Source organism: Corvus hawaiiensis, chromosome 8, assembly GCF_020740725.1.
Source record: "Corvus hawaiiensis isolate bCorHaw1 chromosome 8, bCorHaw1.pri.cur, whole genome shotgun sequence".
NCBI classification, from domain to species: Eukaryota; Metazoa; Chordata; class Aves; order Passeriformes; family Corvidae; genus Corvus; species Corvus hawaiiensis.
This window is the reverse complement of record NC_063220.1, coordinates 15,595,478-15,618,414: the sequence shown is the minus strand read 5'-3', so window position 1 is coordinate 15,618,414 and position 22,937 is coordinate 15,595,478. Positions and strand designations below refer to the sequence as shown.

At 35.8% G+C, this 22,937-nt stretch overlaps 1 protein-coding gene across 8 annotated transcripts in view; it reads left to right on the top strand.

The window, feature by feature from the left end:
- The window catches only part of DNTT (DNA nucleotidylexotransferase), a 164,406-nt gene extending 149,653 nt beyond the window's left edge, over nucleotides 1-14,753 (top strand). For all 8 annotated transcript variants that reach the window (XM_048310461.1, XM_048310460.1, XM_048310459.1 and 5 more), the window contains one exon: nucleotides 11,559-14,753. In XM_048310461.1, the coding sequence (XP_048166418.1) occupies nucleotides 11,559-11,645 (87 nt within the window). In that variant the 3' untranslated portion in view covers nucleotides 11,646-14,753. The remainder of the gene's footprint in view (nucleotides 1-11,558) is intronic.
- Nucleotides 14,754-22,937: the final 8,184 nt, after the last annotated feature.

Genomic DNA, 22,937 nt, shown 5'->3' with positions numbered 1-22,937 from the left:
TTAGGTTGGACGTGAGGAAGAATTTCTCCACAGAAGGGGTGACTAGGCCTTGGAATGGGCTGCCCAGGGAGGTGGTGGAGTCGCTGTCCCTGGAGGTGTTTTAAGAAAAGACTGGATGTGGCACTCAGTGCCATGGTCTGGTTGACAAGGTGGTGTTGGGTCATAGGTTGAACTTGATGATCTCAGAGGTCTTTACCAACCAAATGGATTCTGTGATTCTATGATTACTACAATTAAACACTGAGCCATTGTAAACAGATGCTCATACTTTCATTTATGTTTCAATTCTTCTCACTCTCTCTCAGGAAAGTGGAAATTACATATGTGATTTGGGTGATTTTTTCTTTTTGCACCTGATCTATTTTTAAAAAATAAGAATTAAAGTAATCTACTTTTCTTACCTCTTGGTAAATTAAAAAATGATTGCGCATTTTCTTACAAAGCATGCTTCTCTTCAGTGTTCTCTTAGCATTTTAAATGTTTCACATACAGCATATGATTGGTCATTTTTACTAAGTTTGCATGTAATTCATATATATATTTAGCTAAGCCTAATCTCTTTGCAATAGCAATCTGTACATCTAACACAGAGATAAAAGTACCTAATAGTCATTTCCTTTACTCAGTGTGTTTTTTTAGCAGTTCAGTGAAACCTGTATTGCTAATGAAAAGACATCTCTCAAAATGCATAAGTAGGTGCAATCCTGAATATTTTGACTATACCTTTTTGCTCAATTTCTAAGTCAGTACAGAACTAATTATTTTCAATTATTTTAATTCAATTATTCAATCAGTATGGTGGGATAAGTTATTGAATGTGGGGTAGGTTACCAAGTTTCATATTTTCTGTCAAAAGAAAAAAGAAATTAATTTGAGAAGAAGCTATGTAGAGAGGAAGCTGGAAAAGGAAGGAGCTGAGGACCAGAGAGGAAAATGGCATAGGAAGTGGGAGTCAGAAGGGGATGGTGGATGTACAGATTTGATACAGAGTAGCTGGAAAAAGCAATGAGGAATGGAAAGCGTATATTTAATTAGCAGCTCCATTGCTGAAAGGAATCTGGGTTGGTTGAAGCGACAACTGAAAAGAGGCATGAAAATAGAATGACAGGGAAGAGATATGAGTGGAAGTTTGATGGAATGAAAAATAAATTCATCAGGCTAATGCTCTAAGCTGGCAACAAAACATAGGTAAAGTTTCAGTTGCCCCAAAAACTGAGTAAACGACACATATCTCACTTAACTCTGGATATGGAATAAGTGGAGCCTAGAGTTACATTAGAAATCTGAGGGCAGAGATCAACAACTTAGCATGGGGAGTAGCAAAGACAGGGAGCTAGAACAGATACAGATTATAAAAGCTCAATTTCCTAAGACTGATTGATCCCACATTGGCCTACGACTCAAGATTGTGTCAGTGCTGTCAGCAAATATTTGTTAGCCCTGTAGCACGGTACATTTCCTGCCTAGTGAACAAAGCCCAAGTACCTTACAGGATTTGAAATAAGCAGCATTTCTTTGAAGAAATGAAGTCTCTATGCATATACATAGGAAAATTGAATTAAAGTTAAAATTCAATCAACCACGTTCTGGGATTTCTTAAATTGCAGGTCTTTGATTTTGCAATCCCAATAAACTTCTTCTGAAGTGGTTTGTTTATAGTAATCCCATATGAATTACTCACAACTGAGTTTCCTAAAATCCAGTTCTGCATTTTTCTCATTTCATTCACTCTTACAAAGCTTTGGAAGGGAAAATACAAAAAACCGCAGTATTTGAGAAAGCTGCTATAAATAGCATAGACTTAAAATGAAACATGAGTATAGCTCATGTGTGAAAAAGGAAACAATGCCTGGGAATATTTTCAACTACTTTGGGATAGTACAGAGATTGTCAGAGAACTGCAGGGGACAGTAAGTTTTTGATCTGTTTTTGTTTGCAACAGTGTGCTACTTAACATGTTAAAATTTTTGCCTGGGTTGTCAGATAGGAAATTCCAAGTTTCCTTTCACTATGTGTGCCCCAAACTGAAAACATTTTAGTCTGGATGGGAATGTATTCTATTGTTTATTTACTGTGGAATGTTTTTAATTTTTAAAATTGTAATGGGAGATTGGATGCATAACGATGTAGTGTTTTGCAACAAAGTAACCACAGATCTGTCATTTTAAACAGAAAATAATTCCATTTTATGCACAACATGGTCTTGTTTACAAACTGTATTTTAGCAAGTTCTGTTAAGTCAACAGATAATGTTTTTTAATATTTTATTTCTCAAACTGTCAGTGCTTCAGCACCGATCTTTTTCCTTCTCCTTCATCAAAACTACTTGGAGTAAGTAGATTGCATGTAGAAAACATGAAGATATTTCGTTACACTATGTTATGAAGTAGTTGTGTAAGTGCCTAGAATATTCTAATATTAGCCTGATTATTCTATTTTACTTGATTAATTTACTTGTTACTGTTCAGAATTTAATATCAATAAACCTGTAACAAGACCTAGAGATGAGTTTAAGAGAAACATTCCAGTCTGGTGTTTCTGATTAAAAGCACAGGACATGTCCAGTGGTAAAATGAAATGAGAATTCATGATTATGGCTTCTATTACCTTCAAGAATTATTCATGCCCAGAATTATTAGAATAAATTCCACTGCATTATTTTGCATCAGTACCATGACACATGATTTTGCCTGAGGGTATGAAGTCAATGGGTAATGCTTGCAATACTGCTTTTTCAATCATGGTTTGTTATAATGTCATTTCAAAGAGTAAATTTTTTCTCTCTGATTTATTTATCAACTTATTTGTAGCTGGATTAGGAACAGAGTAGTTTTTATTTTAAGGCAGGCAGGCTGATGTGAATATAACTGCAGAAAATACCAGTTAAACATGAAAATTACATATAGAGATAATATATTGTCAGAGAAACTTCAGGTTATTGCTACTGAAAACTGTTATGATACCGTCAAATGAAACATGCACACTGTCTGCACAGTGTTGTGGAATATTATTATTGAATTTGTTGACATACTTCATATTTCTAGCACAATTAGTACTTCAGCATTTATGCTCTATAATTATAATAAAATTGTTTGCACTGTTGATAGTCGCATTAATATACATAGCTTAACTATTTAGTAAAATGACTAATTACAAGAAAATCAAAAATCACCAATGGCCAGTCTTAAAAATGAACCTCTCCAAAAAAAACCCAAATGAAAAAGATTGGGAAAAGCAAAGAAGGAAAAGCACCTGAAAGTTGTTAGTCCTGTTGCTTAGGAAAGTACTAGAAGACAGATTCTCTGATGTTATAACTATCCACAAAATATAAAGAATGTGTGTTGACCTTAATGAAGCTAAATACTGATGGGTAATTACTACACAGTTCCTTGGGCCTTGATTCTGTAATGTTTTTTTTCATCAAGCAATGTTTCACGTTGAGAATGTTGTCTGACTGAGTACTGATGGAATGAGCTGCTGTCCCTCAGGCTGGATAGCAGTATGAATATCAGGACCATGAAGAAGTTTCATTTTTCTCTGGTACTTTCTGGCAGTGTTCATACTATGCAAGACAATCATCGAGTACAATTATTTGAAAGCTCTAACATAATGACAGGATTGTATACATTTTTATATGGAAATTGCTTTACTTAGCCTTTTTTTCTTCCTCTATTTCTTCCCCATCCTCTTAATAAAATCATTTTGCTTGCTGTGAAAGTTACTGAGCACAGTGTTTCTTGTTAGCAGTTTGTCTAGCTGATGAGTCAGCTGGAGACTTCGGAGAAGTAGCCACTATTTTACAGATCAGTGTTATGTTGTTTTCCCATACTTTCATTGGCAATTGAAGGCACTCAAGCTCCTATCAGTCAGTGATGCAGGAATTTATGGATCTTCCATAACGCTTCTCTGCAGCTGCTTTACAAAATTCTGGGTCTGTAAGTGGTGTAAAACTGCAAAGCCATTTTTTATGCTGAAGCTCAGAGCAGATTTATGTTTTCCACCAAAGACGTACAACATTCATTCTTGTAAACTTAACAGTAGCATAGAGAAGGAAGAGAAAATTGCTGGCTTCCTGCTCAGTGTTTGCAAAGCCTGCTTTCACCTCTGTCATGGCAGGTCAGAAGAGAGGGAATGGAGCTGGTTGTGATGCTGAAGGTAAGGCTGCCTGGCACAACATGACAGATCTGAATGACAGATGGAAATAAATCCTGGCGCATGGGCTGCGCCCGGTTATGGCTAGATCGAGGACATACACCTTTATCTGTTAAAAAGAAATGGAATCAGTCCCTATGGATTAACATTGTTATCACCAAATTCTGATACTAATGTCAAAAAATTTTAAGTGTTGATGGTGGCTCTGGGCTCCTCTTAGTAATTTTAGTAAAAATCTCTCTCTATTACCATATGTATTCCTTTTTGACATATAGCATATAAAACACAGCCCACTCTCCTGCTTAAGGTGCTGTTCAGTGACTCAAGTTCCACATGATAAAGCTAGAAAACAGGAGCTAGGTATTTAGGGAAGATATTAAAGAAATATGCTTGGGACAGGCTAGCTTTCACTCACATTTCTTGTATTATTATAAATCATATAACCTATTAAATCAATATTAAAAAAGTAATGATGCTTGTCTTTAGGTTAGTAAACTCAAATATAGACAAAACCACATGATAATTATGTCAGCAAAATGCTTATTTTCCTTGAAATCAGTTCCTAGCTATTGTTATGAAGAGTTATTATGCATTTTCTCATAGGTTCCCTCAGACCTTGTGGCTTATACCTTTTAGAGCTACTAGCTGCACTAGTTAATCAACAAGTTGGGTCTGCAAAAAATCACTCCAGAAAGTGATAGCTTTTGATAATGAGGAAGGTGGGAATATATTTTTGCAAGTAAACAACTTTTGAACAGGAAACAATTGAAACACTTGAAGCTTGCAACATCCTTCCTCTCCCTCCCTCACAGCTGCTCCTTCTGCTGAGTCACTTGCCAGACACTGCCTGCACCTTCTCAGAAACCCACTCACCCACTTAGCCATTCAGATAAAACAAAAATAGGTTATGCTTTTTTTCAATCTGCTCTAAGTCTTAACTAAGACCCAAATAAGTTTATCTAGACTATTGCTCTATTCTAGGTGCTCTTGTTTGCTTTTTCACTGGCTGGTGGTTGGAGTAAATTTGTGTGGTTCTGTAAATCTTGGCTTGAGTAAAGCGTTCTGAGTCGTTATATTAGATATTTTAGTCTGAGTTTGCATCTACCTGAGAAAAAATCAATTCAGAAATGTCTGAACTCAAATTCCACTGAAATTTTCTCTTCACTGCTTTCTTCAATTTTACCTCCCTATCTTGTTATGTGTGTTGGACTCGTTCTCCAAATGAAAGTGCTGAACTGCAGAAGCTCATCAGCATGTTCAGTATTGTAAGAACTGTTAGCATAGGAGGCACCATTAGGAGGTCATGTCAAGTCAATCATTCAACAACTCCTCCATCCTGGTTTGGCTTTAGTGTTTTTCTACCTATTACTGATGTCCTCCATTCTGTCCTTCTCTCCTGCTTTTTTTTTTTTTTTACTTATTTTTAGAAAATGTTACTAGCATCTACATATTTATGATTCCAGGATAAACCTAATTGAATTTGATGGGGATCAAGGATATATACAACTCAAAGTGTTTATTCTGGGATTTGCAATAACTTAATTGTCAATAAATAGAATGTCCAATTAGTTGTGCCATGGAGTGAATTTGGATAATTTTTCATCAATCAGTCTGTATAATCTGATTACCTCTCTTCTGATTGACCTTTCTGGGAGAAGATGTAAGTGTGTAGCTGAAACAAACATATGCTCTTCCTGTCTGTCTTGTCTTCTCTTGGGCTTTCCTGACTCAGGTGCTTTGACAGTGGTCCTTGTACTTGTCACATCCAAGGATTCTTAGACATCTGCATTCAACACATTCAATGGTTGCCTTTGGAACTCAGGTTTTTTTTTGAAAATTATGCTTTCCTTGCTAGAGGATGACTTTTTTATGACCTCTGTGTTTTCAAGTTTACTTTTTATTGTGAGCTAATGGAGATATTCAGGCTTGTGAGGCAGCTCAGTCTTCCCAGTGGAAAACAGCAGTGAACTTGTATGATTTCATAAGCCTTGTTTGCTAAGGTTCACCAGAAATCCATACAGCTCACTGTAGTCAAATGGAAAAGCCTTTGGGATGTCTTTAATTTTGCATTGAGACCTTCCTTTTCTTCTCACTGGATTTGTGTACTGTCAGTTACAGGAACCTTTAACTCTCAAAAATAGGAAGCAAATTAAATTATATAGGTATAAAGCACGATGTGGGTGTCCACGTATATTTAGCTTTGCAAACTTTGAACAGTTGACAGAACAACATATTTTTTGCTTTCTGGTCTCATCTTTTCTTTCTTTCTTTCTTTCTTTCTTTCTTTCTTTCTTTCTTTCTTTCTGTCTGTCTTTCTTTCTGTCTTTCTTTCTGTCTTTCTTTCTTTCCTTTCAGGCTGATCTCATTTCTGTTTTTAAGGAATTTTGTAGTGCAAGCCCCAAAACTTTCTTGCAATTCTGATCATACAATAAATGAAAATGTGACTAGTTCAAGCTTCCAAATGTCTTTTTATTTCTTTTTTCCTCAGTATTTTGTGTATTAGAAGAAGTGTTTGGGGCTATTGTCACATATTACATTTAATATTCATATATCAATAAACAGTTTTATGTACTACAGCTACTTGTTTAAAAATATGTTAACAATGGTTGCTGTAGCACTCATAGAAATTCTCCCATAAAAGTGTTGGTTGTTTGAGCCTATTCTAACTTGTTGGTTTTATTTCTGTATATGGTTATTTCAACATTTTCACAGATGAGAATTAATTTAATGCTCTACCCATTTATTGTCAGAACCTTTCACTGAACTCAGTAAAATAGGACTATTGAGTACAAAAGATAGCTGCAGTCAATCTAAGAATTGCAGGAAATGTTAAAACAAAAGTACTTCAGTGCATTGTTTTATGTATATGTGATTGTACAGACTTTTTGGAGGCAATGCTCAGACAATCTCACAAGCTGAATATTTTCAGCTTGGTATGCAGGAGTTTAGGTCAAAATTATCCAAAAATCACACAAAATAATGAAATGTATACCCACATTGTCAGGTGTACATTATAAAAGGCTGATTTAGTAAACACAGCTTCTTCCTAAAGTTTCTACAGTGCTGATGTAACCTGTGTGCCATGGTGGTGCATCAACACTTGCACTGGAGAACTGGCCCGGGGGCAGAGAACAGGTGGGGTAACACTCAGGTCAGGTAAACACACAGGAACATTCCCACTGGCAATCATGTGGAAGCTATATGATGGATTACTTATGTTTCTTCCTTCACAGTTCTTTCTGTAAGCCTCTTTTATTAATTTAATTAATAGCTACTTATATTTTTTCAAGGATACAAATGCTATTTGAGCAAATGGGATCAGAGAAATAGGAGTGTGACCAATTTAATAGCATTGTACATTTAGTCTGATAAGCTATTGAGGTATATTCTATCAGTTGTGGGTCTGATGTTATAGTGCACTGCTTCACTGAATGCCATGGCCTTTCATAGCTAAAGAAGCTATTGCAAGGAATGTAAGCAGCATCATCTCTTAATTTGTCCCAATTATCTTTAATTAAAAATCTTCAATTGACTTGGCATAAGTGATGACTTGTGAAGATGTCACTAAAGTGACAAATACATGTGTAAGAAATGTAAGGTACATTGTGGTATCTTTTACCACGGCTGATTAAGCAAGTCCTGTTGCTATCATCATTCATCTACAACTGACTTTACCCATAAAACTTATTTTTAGAATGGACTCTGCCCAAGAACAATGAACAATTAAGTTCCAAGTTTGCAAATGACAGTCTGTCCTCTTCTTTTCTGTTGTTCATTCATCATTGTCTTGCTTATAGCCACTGTGATAATTTGAAATGTAAAGTGATGGGGGTTTAGACTGCTTGGTATTTATCATTCAGTGTACAGGCAGAACTACAAAGCTAGGTATGATCATGTTGTCATTATATCTTCATTTTAATAACTTTTAAAAGAAAAGGAAGTATTAAGGTAATTAAACTGCTGTGAATATGTGTCACATGTTAATATGAAAATCAGTGAGAGAAGACAAAAATTAAATTTAAAATCCCTAAACACCTTGTGTAAGATTTTGCCATTTTAAAGCATGCAACACAATCCTGGACACAAAGAAAAGGTTAGAATAAATGTGTATGTTAATGATGTTCCAGGTGCTTGTCTAGAAGCAAAGTTGTATCAAAGAGTATTTTGTAAATTGTTAACAAGATACTGTTGGCAATAATCTCTGTGCCCTTCCTCCCCTCCCCAATTTATTTCATGTAATAGTATGTCAGAAGGAGTCCAGGCAGACCTTAATGATTATGGTCTTTTAGGGTCTTTTGCAAAAGGAAGGGATGTGCCTCGTACACAATGTCATTGTTTTCAAATAGATCATGAAACCTGCTAGAGTATGACTGCCTTCTTTCTGAATTACGGCTGTAAAGCATATAAAGTCATGGCTCTGAAAAGAGCAGGAAAAATGGGATACGGAAGGAAATTACTTGGTCTTTAAGGGCACAGTTTGGCTGTGACTTAGTCAAGAACAAAGGTTCAAATAGTTTATAAAGCAGAGTTATGCCAGTAATTAATTAGGAAACTTCATACTTTATTCTTGTTCTTCACCTAATACCAAGGATTATAAGGATTTAAATAAAGAAATAATCAAATTTCCCCCACATGTCTTATCCTCAGAACAGTGGATTTCACATGCACATACAAACCTGGAGTACTTTGCTCTGCAGCAGATTCTGCTGGTTCAGAACCATCAAATCGCATTTCGTCAATGACAATATGCAGTACTGACTTTTATTTTTGGATACTTGTATTCAAACTAATTTTCTAAGTTCATCTTGAGATGGGGTAGATAGTAATGAAATGCTATAGTGACAGGCTAAGAGTTATTCATAGTATTACTCAAGCGTAATAGATTATTTAATTTGGTGTTGGACAACACACTTATTGCCAAGCAATTTGGTAATAAGCAGTAGGATATCAGTCTGCTTGGAATACAATTAACTGTGTGCTTTTCAAGAAGGCTGTGCTGTTGGCTAATGCTGATTTAGATAACTAAAACTAGAATTCTGCTTTATTAAGTAATGGTTTTGTTTTGCTGGACTCATCATAATAAAATATGATATGAAACCAAGTGACAGTAGAAGTATAACATGCATGAATTTTGGCAATGATTGTTAGGATATCATAAAGCTATGCTAGCTCTGTGCCTTCACTCTCTTCACTCTCTTCACTCTTCACTCCTCCCATTCACCAAAAGTATTATTGATCATTAATGCCAAGATGAAAAATAAGAAGTAGCAATTCATATAAGAAAACTTTAGGATGGCAGTTGTTCTACATTAGGTGTAGTTAATGGTCATTTTTGCAACCAGAAATGTAATATTTACATCCATTGAAATGACAGAATTGATTAAATGGGATAAGAGAAAAGTGGTACCAGAAGCTCCAGAGCATTGTTTTTTGTAAATTTGATTGATTTTGATGGGGCATGTTTTGGATCTGCAGAATATTAGTAAGAAGATGAAATAAAATCACAACTAGGTGAGCAGTTCATTACTTCTCTTGAGCAAAAAGAAAAAAGCAAGAAAGAATGGTAGTGAATGCAATAATCAAATTTGCATCACTGTGTAAGCTCTGCATAGGCTGACATAGAAGGAAAATCATAGGTTATGATTACATTAATAACACTTACATTGCTAAAGCAGTTGGCAGATATCAGCTAGAGATTCATTTAGAAACATTGCTTGTAGCTACTGAGAATGGTATTCAGCATCAAATACTTTGTATTAGAAATTTTCCCTGTCAAGCAAATGAAATGAGTTTAGCTTCCAGGAAAACATAAAGTGACAGAACAAAAGAAATGGAATGCAATTTGGGGTTCCAGAGATATGAAGAGCTTCTATTAAAGTGTGTCTGTAACATCTGTCTACAAGTGTAAAATTTTTTTTTCTTGTTTTAACTTTTATTCTTTTTTTGGGTTTTTTTGCAGTAATGTAGGTGTATGGATTGCCCTCTTTTTCTTAGTAATACTAAAAGAAAAAAAAAAGAACAAAAGAAAGAACAAAAAAATCCCTAAGATCCTGTCATCCCAGGAGATACTTGAGGAACAAAATATCCCCAGTATTGTTATCCAATGGGCAGTTGTTGATGTCTTCTTTCCCTTTTTTTTATTCTGTTCAATTTTTATTTTCTACCATTTTTTCTTCTCCTGTCTATGTGAAAAAGTACAGTATTTCCCCTGTTCAATGTTGTTTGTAGGTTCCTTTTATTCCAGAATCTGACATTTGAACTTCCTAGGAAAAAAAGGAATATTATTTGTCTATGCTTTGTAAGCAATCTTTGCTACTGAAGAGACAACTTTAATCAGTCAGTTCTCGGTTGTGAATCTCTGGTGCCAGATGTTGCTCCACCATCCATGGGTCTACTCTGATCAAGTTATGGACTCCTCTTCCTGACCCATTCCCATGAGTGTGCTGGACAGCACAGCCCTCCTGGAGGAATTGCTCGGCAGCTGAGAGAGCAGAGGTGTTGGTACACGTGTTCCTAAGCATTGTGGTAGTCAACTTCTAAGGAATTTATCAGTGGGTTCTCTACACAGCATGTCCTCTTTCACAGTAGAAAATAAATCTAGAAACTTAACCTTGAAGTTTTCACAACACTGGAGTTTGATTGTTCAGAGCTGAACACTGATTTAGACTTCAAATGATTAGGGAATTGCTGAAATATTAACTATTCTTTCTAGCTTCCAAACTCCTCTAAATTGTGAGGTATCATTGTTTTAATATTCACCTAGCTTAGCAGATTTTAAAATTATTATTGGACTTTAGTGATGAAAGGAGTGCGTAAGGCTATGTACTTTATTGTATCAGGCATTGCAGGGGAGGTAGGCTTGTGAGTATTCCTGTGTAAAAATAATCTCCTGTATTTTCAGAAGTGCAGGTATGAAAAAACTTCATTTTACTGTTAAAACATTCAGCAGGAGGGTGTGTAAAGAAAAAAAAGCTTGGCTTTTAATTGATGCTTTTAATGCTTGGCTAGGTACAATTAATGTCACCATCAAATCAGCTTGAATGCACTTATAGAGAACATTACTATATTAATTTAAGCACATTTATGATTTTATGAAGGAAGTCCTGCTATTGACCCTCATGGAAAGAAAATGTAAGTAGGATCTGAGGGGCATAGGGTCTTGAAAAAATAAATCAAAACAAAGTTGTAAGCTAGTTATGAGAAGTGAAAACATCAAGCAGCATTAAAATTCTTTTTTAACTTGCATTTGCATTTCAGGGTAGGCACATTGATGAAGACAGTGTTTTCTATAGAGGATACAACGGGTAGAACTGTCAAAAATTAACTCCTTTTCAACAGCGAAAAAACATCAATTGAAAATTCTTTCTAACACCCTTATTGACTTTCTTCTTAATTTTTTTTCACAGAGGATCTTTCTCAAAGCTGGAAGTGAGGAAGAAATCTTTGCACATCTTGGCTTGGATTATGTCGAACCATGGGAAAGGAATGCTTGAAATGATTTGCCAGTGTACGTTCATCAGTTGACAGCAATGGTCTTTCTGCTCATCTTGCAGTCTGGTTTTGCTATATATACATATATATAATACGTGTTTCTATCACAACTAAAAAAATTAACTAAGTATTAGAAGCCATTTGCACATGCTAATGTTCCTAGAGGATAAGAGTTTAAGTTTTTCAAAATCTTTTCCAATCTTTTCTGGTTTTGAAGTTTCTATGTGAGAGTGGTAAGACTGAGCTTGTTTTGGGGGGGGAAACTTGGAACTGATGAGGTTTTTGCTTATGATAGGAATTTAACATTAGTATGAACAATACTTGCTTTTTAAAATAGTCAGCTAGAACAATACGTAAATAATTCAAAACATTTGAGCTGAGTCAAAACATTACTGAAATGTATGCTGGTCTGTAACTGTATTTCTTATGTATTTTGCTGTATCTGTGTATAAAATTGCTCAGAATATAACACTTAATGATCTAGGCAGTAACTACGTCGCAGTCTCAGCAACTTGAGGCTTCAGTTGTAATATTTTTCCAGGTAGGACACCATTCTATAAAAACTGTAAACAAGTTGACAATTCAACGAGAGTTAAAAAACATTTCACAGGAAGGGATTTTGAAAGGAAAAGTGGAATAACTCAGTAGCAATCTTCAATTGTACAGAAAAATACTATAAATTTAGAATACTGATTTGGACTAAAGAAGATTCAGATTATGTGGGGTGATGGTCCTCAATCAGGAATTTGAATCATATCAATTTGAAGCATGAGAACCACTGTTTTAACTGTCAGGCTGGTGACTGCTCCAGGACAAAATATTTTAATTATCCGTGCTCAATTTAGATAGCTGGAAATTTATTTATTAGTAAGTGTAAATGCATTGGAATGGGAACTTGTGAAAACTTGAGCTGTTGGGCTATTGGCTGCTCTAGAGTGGTATTTCCAGAATAGAATTTAGTCAGAAATTCATCTAGGATGTGAGAGGCTTTCTGATAAAAGCCCTACAAGATATTTTGGTTTCAGAAAATGTCCAGGTAACCTTTGTGACCATAGTGATAATGAAGGATTTATAATACATTTATCCTTTAATAAACAGGGGCATTCAGAGCTTTAGGAAATGAAGCTATTTACTGACCATCTGCCATTTGTAGAATAAAGGTGATTAAGAACACCAGGACTGATCAAATAATTTTCTTTCTTAGAAGTCTGAACTTTTTTTCCTCTGTTGAGGCTGACTACACCTCTTGTCATGATGAGGAAAGAATGGCAATGACAGGGCTGTGCACAACAGTTATTACTGACAGTGAAGGCTTCCCATATTCAAACAGTATTTGATACTAAGAAACAGTATGCTTAATTTTTTTACTCATTACTTTCAACTGGGGAATAGACTTTTAGAGGATTGTGTTGTAAGCTATTCTAAAACCTCAGTCAGGGTTTTAGAAAAATGGGATAATGGCAGGAACTTGCTTCTTGCCTGTTTCAATAAAACCATCCTATTTAAGTACAGTTTTGCTGACTGAGCTGAAAATACAATGCTACTTCCTAAACTCCTGTAACTATAAAGCACTGGCATTGCTTCCTGCTTTACAGTGCTGATGTATGAAGTATCTTCTCTGTGTTTTTCATCAGGATGCTGACACTTAAGTGGCAGCGACATTTTTCAGTCCTAATGGAAGAAAACAAAAGCTATGTTACCTTGCCTGAATATTCTTTCTACTTGGCCAACATTTATCAGAAATTATACATTCTGGTTGTGCGGTTTCTGCAAACTTCAAGACACACATGAAATATCAAACATTCTGAATTCCACATAAATAAATAACTCCCATCTTGGGTGCCTATGCATCACTTATAATGATACCACCTGTAAGGGAAAAGTTACCAACACAAGTTCTGTCAGCTCCTCCAAGACTGGAAGAAATCAGCATATCACTTTATTCTTTTATTTCCTTCAATTTTTCTGAACTTTAGAATACATCTTAGAGATTGCTCACTGAATCAACTATTATAAAAAATTATGGAACTGATAAATGAGGGGTTGTGTTAAAGAGAAGAGCAGATTAGATGACCAGGATGGTTTGACCATGAAGACAATGCACACCCTCACTGGAGAAGCTGCTACCCCAGTCACTGTCACAGGTACCATGTGCAGGATCATCCCTGGTAGCACCAGCCAAACTAGTCAGCTGAGACTATAGTCAGAAAAGATAAAAGTCATACAGGAGGCCTGGGATGGAACAGGTTAAAGGAAATAAACCCTTTATCAGCTGAGCGTATCTGGATCCATGAGCTAGTGAAAACTCCCTCTAGTGTGATGGAACTGTTGGAGTCAATGGCAGCAAATCTTCTGAACTCATGAAGGACAGGTGAGGCCTCGGGGCCTGGAAAGGGCAAGAACAGACCAATGTTTTTAATAGGAGGAAGGGAAGAGAATTTCAGATCAGTGCACTTAATACCTCCTAAATTGCTAGAATGATTAATAGACTGTGTTTTTAAAGCACCTAGAGGAAAAGAAAGTGATAAGTTATTGGTAACTTGTTCATCAGAAACAAATCATATCAAAGTAATTCAGTTGTAAAGTCCCTGGAGGCTGTTTTCTAAAATGCCTGTCCCTCCTCCCCTGCTTTTACACCGAGGCAATTTGGCAAGTATTGAGTAGAGAAGGATCACTGGTTTAATAAGCATCTTCATACTAACTCTCTAAGAATTAATCTGTAACTCTATCTCTGGGAAAAAGTGAAAAGTAAAAGGAAAGCCAATTTTTTGGGTTTTTTTCATGGTTTGAAGTAATATATGATTTGTCAAATAATCTCTTAAGGCAAAGGCAATGAGATATGTTTAGTTCGGTGAGTAATAACGTAGTTAATGTCTAGAGGACTAATGCACTGAAGGAAGAGCTAATTCTATCTACACAGCTCTACAAAATTGCAAATCTGGACAACCTAAATACTCACACAACTGAAGCCACATGGACTTTCTGCAAATAACTGGAAACCTGAGAACTGCTGCTACTTCGCATAAATAACTCCAGAATGTTAAAAAAACCCAACCCCAAGGATTCGCATATGTTATAATCCCCAAATAAAATGTCTTTTCTACTGTTTATGGGCAGAATTATTTGGCTTTTACAGGTGAGACCATCTTATTCCTAGGTATGAAATATATTCCTTTGCTTTTTGAACAGCTATTTCTTTCTATTATAGAGTTTTCTTTGGCAACTGCAGTAAAAATAACCAGGTCCTGGGTCTAACAGGTTAATTGAAGTCACATAAACAGATGAAGACAGAGGACTCTGTAAACCTTCCTTAAGAGGAAGCAGTCTTTAGCCCTGTTGTGTAGATGCACAAAGTGTCTTTTGCTTTAATCAGGATGCTTCAAGTGTCATTTGTTTTAACTGAAGAGGCTCCTTAAGTATACTGTAGGACATCCTTGACAGCACCAGCCGTTATGTGGAATGCTGTGAAAATGTGTCTTGTGTCACCCTGACCTAAAGCCCTTTGCTAAAGCCAATCAATCACCTCACAAAATGTCAAACAATAACTGGAAAAGGCTTTCCGCCACGAATGCTGTTCAAATGCCTCAGAATACTTAATTCAGAAATCTATTTAGTGTCTCCTTCAATAAATGTGTATTATAGGCAACCCATAAAATCTAACACTGTATTTCAGTGGGTGCCTCCAAACAAATACTATTCTCCAATACGACCAGTGATACAGAAACTCCTCATGTGTTGCACTGAGTGGGGGGGGGGGGAGGCTGAACTACATATCCCAGAAGCCCAGGTGCCTCAGGGAAGTCTCTTGGCTGATAAGACTCAATCCCACCTGCAGGTTGTGACTGACCATGGGGAGAGGAGGAGAGAGAATATGTGTTGGGTAAGTACAAAGCCCCCAGTTTTCTGTGTTTTAGTAAGTAAACACACTTATTTGAAAAGCAAGCTACTTTTTTTTTTATTGTTGCATACATTTGATTTCAGTTCCTTTGTGACTGTGCAGCAAAAAATAATACTACATGGTATATTTCCTTTTGTGTTTCATTCTCTCCAAAATTAGCATGCTGATTCAAAGGGATTTTTGGAAATGGCAAAGCTTCCCAGATCCTTTCCCACCATTTTCACATTTTAAGGGAACAATATTTATATGAAACAAACTCAGACACATTTTTATTAAATAAATAAAGCCTTTTTAGCAGGACTAGTATAATTTCATGTGTTTGTTGCTAAATATACTCATACTATGTCCAAATTATCCTAAATCTTCTGTCAGCTTCAGTGTCTTTTCCTCTTAAGGAAGCTATGCATTAAGATATAATAGAAAATAGCAAGAAGGATCCCCATTTTAAAATAATTGATGATTTTTCTGCTGGGGATATGCAGATTATATTCCAGAAACTGGTGGTTGCAACACTGAGAGAAAAAAGAGCAAATAATAAAAAATCACCCAGCACTTTGAAAATAAAATAATAATCTTCATATTTTTCTAACCACTAAAAGAGAGATGACTTCGAATTTTCTTCACAGCTGGGTAGATATAACTTCAAAATTGGAGCTTGACAAGGTTATGTAATTGTGTGACTAGGTAGGAGTGTTTCTGCAGTTGGAAACTGTTGCTGATGATACAAGTCTGAACGTGTTCCATTTTTAGTAGCCTAAGGATGGGTTGAAAGACCACTTGAGCCTGTGGCTTCCATAAGTGTACTCTATAAATCCCACACTTCAACGTGCAATGGTGGGGAAATTTTGCCTTTGCACTCCTCTGACACACAAAAGATCAAAAGATGTTGAGAGGATACCTGGGATTTACTGCTTCCAGCGATCCTGAAATCCTTTGGTTCTCCTTTAAACTATATTATGGTATATGAATTGGGTTTCTATGTTTTAAACTAAACTAAGGTATCAGAGACATAATTCTATGCCTTTTGTCCTTTTACAGTATGCTTTTAAATGTGTTAAAGCTGCTAGAAAGTGTATTTTGTGTTGGCGTTACGTGAGTGGGAAGTGGTTGTTTTGGAAACCCTTACAGACTGGTTGCAGGGCTGTAGCGGTTGCAGGGCTCTTGACAAATGATTGATGATTTAATTTGAATCCTTCACAATACCAGCACTAAAGGTGCCGCACTAAAAAAGAAGCGAAATACCATAAATATCAGTGTCCTTTCATACAAGATACCACAATCACAGAAGGAATATGGATGTTTTTCTCCCATTAATCTTACCCCTTACGCCCAGTTCGATTTGATTTTATGAGGGGACAGGGACACATATCTGAAGGACTCCACTGTCAGCCACAGCACAAATGCTCTCCTCCTCTCTCTTGAAGAGGCTCACCTTTCTCTCCCTACTCACCTGAAGGACCCAGAGGTTCTCTTTGACCACATATGACCAGGAAATTGGACATTGAACAGCTTTTAGCTAATTCGTCTCAGATGTAAATAAAGGGGCCTAATGAACTATATATTTTTAAAATGTGCTGCAAGATCTACTGGTACATGTGTGTATACAGGAAAAGATTTTCAAAAGCACCCAAGTGAGAAAGAAACTGTAGATGGGTGGGCCACTCCACTTTGAAATTTAGTGACAGATGGCTGCTGAGACAATCTACACTAGATGACAAATGACTATACATTAAAGCTTTCAAAAGATCAAAAAAAGCCTCCAAGAAACGTTTGAACTGAATTTTAATGATCATACAAAATTACCAGCAAATCAAGAATTGCAAGCTTTTAAAAAGAAGGGCTGAGCAGAGAATAAACCTTCTATTGTAAGGGAGGGATGAACAGACATGAAGATTATCAGAGCCCTCAGTGATGAACTTAATATTATAATTATTGCAGTCCCTAGGAAGTCAAAAGAAGAACCTCAGTGAGTTGTATTAAATCCCTCTAAAAGCAAATATTTCTCATGCCAAATAAGGTGGGTACCTAAAAATCCCTGAAAACCAAGCTTTTATGCACAGGCTAGGACAAATTAACCATAGGCAAATGGGAAAGAATAACAAAAATGAATAATGATGAACTCTTACGATTTACAAGTTTTAACATCAGGTTGTAATATTTGTAAAACCATAATGGAGGCTCGCCTGAGAGCTGAAGTATATAGCATTAAATGAATAGAGTTCAAGAAAAACAAATGACTTGTAGGATGAGAGACATCTATCTCAGTGGTCTAGTTGTGAAAAACCATTATTAGAGGTAATGATTTCTTGCTTTTGGGAAAGGGGAATAGTATCTTCAAAAGCATCCAGCTTGCAGAATCTATAATCTCAGCAATTCCTTTTAAAAGAAGCAAAGAGGATTGACAGTTATTCTTATTGCAACAGGACAACTGTTCATTTTCCCTTTTTAGCTCTACAAAATGATCACAGAAACAGCCATATGATGTTGAGTACTAGTTGAATTTCACTGCAAAAAATTCATCTAAAAGCAGACAGAGACAACAATCTCAAATTATGCTGATATATCAATCATAGTATGCCACGGGGTTCTCTAAGGGAGCAGAATTTTAAACTTAAAGTTCTTAACTTTTTATATGAGTGATTCATATTCTTGCTGTTGTATGGATTTCTGGTTGTAAAACGGACAGGTCACATTTTAGCTTTTGATCCTCATATAAAGCTAATTAAGAAAACGTTATTAGGAATTTCAGTGCCTCATCCAACCAGAGCTCTTTTCAATGCTGTGTCCTTTCTTTGATCTGAGTTTTTTCACAATTTGTAGAACACTTTCTTAGCACCTAAGTGCTCAATTAAACATTTTAGGCATTTCTGTGCAAAACCAAGCAAACCGTGTAAGAAGAAATATTAAGACACCCAACAGCAGCACTGTACTGGGCAATGATTGACTTACATAATTATGAGGAGGTGTTTGTTCTCATGCAGCACAAACCAGACTTCAGGCTTCTGAATCAGGAGACCCATTTCAGCTACACTGGGCTGATTTTAAACTGATGAGAACTATTACCCTTAAAGAAGGTTGGGCTTTTTTATGCCAGTGAAAGAACTGCTTTATGCCTACAATGTCTGTGTGGGATGAAACTCGTGGAAGAAAAAAACTATCTGACAATAGGATGTTTATTTGAATCAAGATAAACCTGTAATCATAATCAGAAAGTAAACAGATAATTCATTTGTGTGAAAATATACCTTGGATCCTGTAAAAACAAAATACTGTTGGGACCTGCACATATTATTTGTTCTATTCCTTTTAGGAATTTATGTAGCAGGGCATTCCGGATACTTCTTAGTGACATCCTAGATTCCAGAATCCTAAAATAATGGGAAAAATGATGTAAGTTGAGAATAAAATCCAAAATAATTTGGTTGTATTTTTTATTTAGCAGGACCATCATCATGCTCAAGAATAGTCAAGTTACTAACATTAACTGGCAACATGTTGTTTAACTTGCAGTTATTTCACTTCATTAATGCCAGTGAGGACTTCATAAAGTAAGTTTATCTAGTCTTCTTGATAAGAGTGTATTACTCAAAATTAGCTTGCATCTTAGAAAATTTGGAATTATTGCAAGAGTAAGAATTATCCAACTTTTTAAAATTATTAAACCTTGAAGTTTAATGTTTAACAACCAAAACCAGAATAAGTATGCACAGAACAGACAAGGGTAGTAAAAAATTGTTACTTTTCTGGCCTCTTTCTTGTTATTCTTGGGGTTTTTTTTTCCTAAGTCTTACCTTTAAATAAGAAAAATCTTATCCTTGTGTGCAACTGAGAAAAGAAAATGGTTTTTTTGATTGTATTATCAAACTAACTGATTTACACAAAGATGCTATGCTTTTTAAAAATATCTTATCAAAACACAAAACTCAGTTTATGGAATGCATTAACATTCACAACTGATAATGCAAATGTGAATTATATCACAGTACACTCAATATACCATCTGCTGCAGAAAGAAAAACATCTGTTGGTAAATGTAAACTGTTGAGCTTATGTGGTATGCAATATGTTCAGATACTGTATGGAATAAATAAATTGGACGTTGACAATCTATTATGTTAGAAGCATTCAAGACTTTCTTATCTTGAAAAGAGGAAAAGCTCAGCTGCAAGTGTGTTTTGAGATGGTGGAGGAAATTATTGTGCCATGTCCCATCCAGATGGCTTTTGCTGAAGCCAGTCACTGACAGGCTGCTGCAATCATCATCAGCAGTTATGAGATGCTTTAAACCAGCATGAGCATAGATGAATATACTTCTCGACAGTAGAAGTTTCTGTGCTTGAATTTTCATGATGGTGATGACACTGCAATTTGTGACATTGTTGGAATTGGCTGTATTTTCTGGCTTCTAGGATGAAAATCATAAGCATGAAAAATGTATATTCACATGTACGAATGATAAAGAAGACTGTTGCGTCTTTGAAAATATAGTTATAATCTTGTGTTGATGCTATTTTTAATTTTTAATGTGCTGCACTGCTATAAAAATGGAAAATAGACACTAGTTTTTGAGTTCTAAGGGCCATGATAGCCCTTATAAGGTCTAATCTAATCTTATAAACTCAAGCCCTTGTAAAATCTAATGGGTTTTTTTCTTAATTTAGAGTATCCTGTTTTCACATTCATTTGTTCAATACATTTTAAGCAATTAGACAAAGATTTTTTTTTTCTTTTTTTTTACCCACAACTGAATGAGACAGCTGAGGCAGAGGTAAAAGTCTGGGAATGGCACTGGCAAATGCATCCATATGTAATGTACTGTACTGCAGAAATTTCCCTGACAAGTCTCCTTTCATTCCTTGTCAACTCATGGAAAGCTCAAAGAGTTTTTCACGTATTTAACAAACTGTTAAGTATATAGAAATGCATATTTGGCCATATATCTGAACAGGCAGAAAACTTGTTCAAAATGTCAGCATTTCTATTTGAGTTTAAACCTTTCCTTTTCCTCCACATTGTGAGAAGGAATTTATCATAATCTGTTGTTAAACAAGTCAAAATAACATTTGTGCTAGTGATAGTTTCCAGGTTCTGTTTATTTAAGCATCTTAAAATGCAATGTTTATTTGCAAGGGAATATAAGCCCTCCTGTGGTTACCACAGCACTAATGTTTCTCCATTGTGGAGAATCCAAAAGAAAGGGAACCCTTGCTCAAGAAGGTTTGGGCTTCTTTTCTGCAAGAGCATTCACTGTTGGTCTCTGCATTGCTTTAGAACAGCTCTTTAGCCTTTTACTCTGTGCTGTCCTTGCAGGCCATTGTTTCTTTTCTTCAGTTTTCCAGCATGTTCTCATTCATTTTCAGGCAGCAGATAGCAATGGAAGAACGCTGCAGACAAAACACGTTTTAACTCTTTGTTTGGATCAAACTCCTCAGTATACTGTTCTTTGTGGTACCCTTCACTCCACGTATCCATAGAGAACTTTTTATCCTTAAGAATGGTAACTGAAGCGAGCCTCACAAGTCTTTTTATTAGTGTTAAGATGTTTCACCTGCAACAGAACGGAATGACCCAATGCAAAGTGAAAAATCTTTGCAAAAATAAGCACTACAACAGGGTAGATGTGGCAGCTCTTAGTTCTACATTGCAAGAAAAATATCCTATGTATCAATATTCAAAACACTAGAAGGGATCAATGCAGGGACTAAATGGCTGCATATAGTCTCTCCAGCTGTCCCACCTGTGCAAGAGTGCCTTATTTTAACTTATTACATGTGACATAAGTGAACCATACATTTTGTCTTAGTAGACCTAGCTTTAAGTTTTCCTTCTGTCAATCTCTCCTAGGACTGGTGGTCTATTCTGCACCAAGTTTTTAAAAATTGGGGTGCAGGTATTTTTTCAGGTCTCCTCTGTACAACCAGAGATGAACTCGACTGTTGAATATAAATAGTTTAAAAAGTTTCAGAGAAGACAGAGGCAACAATACTTTTTTATGAGTTCCATTTTGTCAAAAAAAGTAGATTTTGAAATATGAACAGGTTCACAGCTATCTTGCTGCAAGAAATAAAAGCACAACCCAAGCTCTCAATATCAAGATAATAAAAGAGCAGTCTATCTTCCTTAGTGGAAATAAAGATCAGTTAACTGAATGGACCTAGGCTTTAAATATCAATAACCGGACTGGCAGCTCTCTTCTCCTTTTCCTATTTGGACTGAATGTTAGATACAGGACTGCTTATGTACTAAAGAGGAAAATAACAGCTTAACAACCTTTGCCAGTAAAAATAACCTGCTTTCTTTTTTTGGTTGAATTTAGATTTAGAAAACGTTACAGCTCATCTGGTAGTGGAGATCGGACAAATGATCTAAGAACAATAAAAGTGCCTGAGGGACAGAAGGTGTTAAAGGAAGATAAGTGGAGTATCAGAGTCTATGCAGGCGCATGCAAATACTGCCAAAGACTTTGTCCTCTTAGTGCCAGCATGAAGATTAGAAGCAGTATTGGGCCAAGAATGGAATGCTCGAGAGACATCAAAGCTTATGCTTTGTAAGAAATTTAAAATCAGAACAGCCTAAGATCAGAAACTGACCACTGATCTCCAAATTAGACGAGACTAAAATAGGCAGTGTAGGAAAAAACCAGTACTTTAAATCTCCTCATTAGAGTGCTGCAGTGCAGTGATGAGTGAAAGAACACAAAGAAATGCATAAAAATTTGGGACTATTTTGAAATGTTTATATTTGCTCAGTCACATAATTCTGAAATAATTCTAGGTATATATAAAGGAAATACAGCCTTTGTGTGCAAACGACAACTAATTGAAATCTTATAAAATATTGGAGATTTTTTATTGATTGTCCTAATATCAAGTCAAAATGGCACTCAGCACCTTTGACAAAAATTTAAAAGGTACAAAAATGTTATCAGCAATAAAGTTTATAAATTATTAAGGCAACACTTCAGCCTGAGGAAACAAAAATAAAAGTTTTTTTAATACTACTTAATTTAAATTGCACTCTGTAAACCTGGGACCTTCTTAGATGGGTTTTTACACTTGTCAGGAAACACAGAAGTGTGTGTTGAATCATAGGTGTTGGTGATGCTGTGGAGATGTCAAATACAACTCTATCACTGGGAATCTGTAGAATATGTCAGAAATTTTGTTTGATGATCCTTAAAATGAAGGAGGAAAGTCTGAGAAAGCAGACAAGGGAGTCAAATTCAAGAAGCAAAGGGGATGTGAGTAGTGAGGCAATAATAGAATTCATGAGAAGATCCGCCTTTTGGGGAGAGAGTGGAGGTTCTGGCAGTTGACAGGCCAAGATGAAGGGCTGTCTTTGTATGTTTGACAGCAGTCGGAAAGGGACATAGTAGAGCTGGAGAAATAAAAGTTTT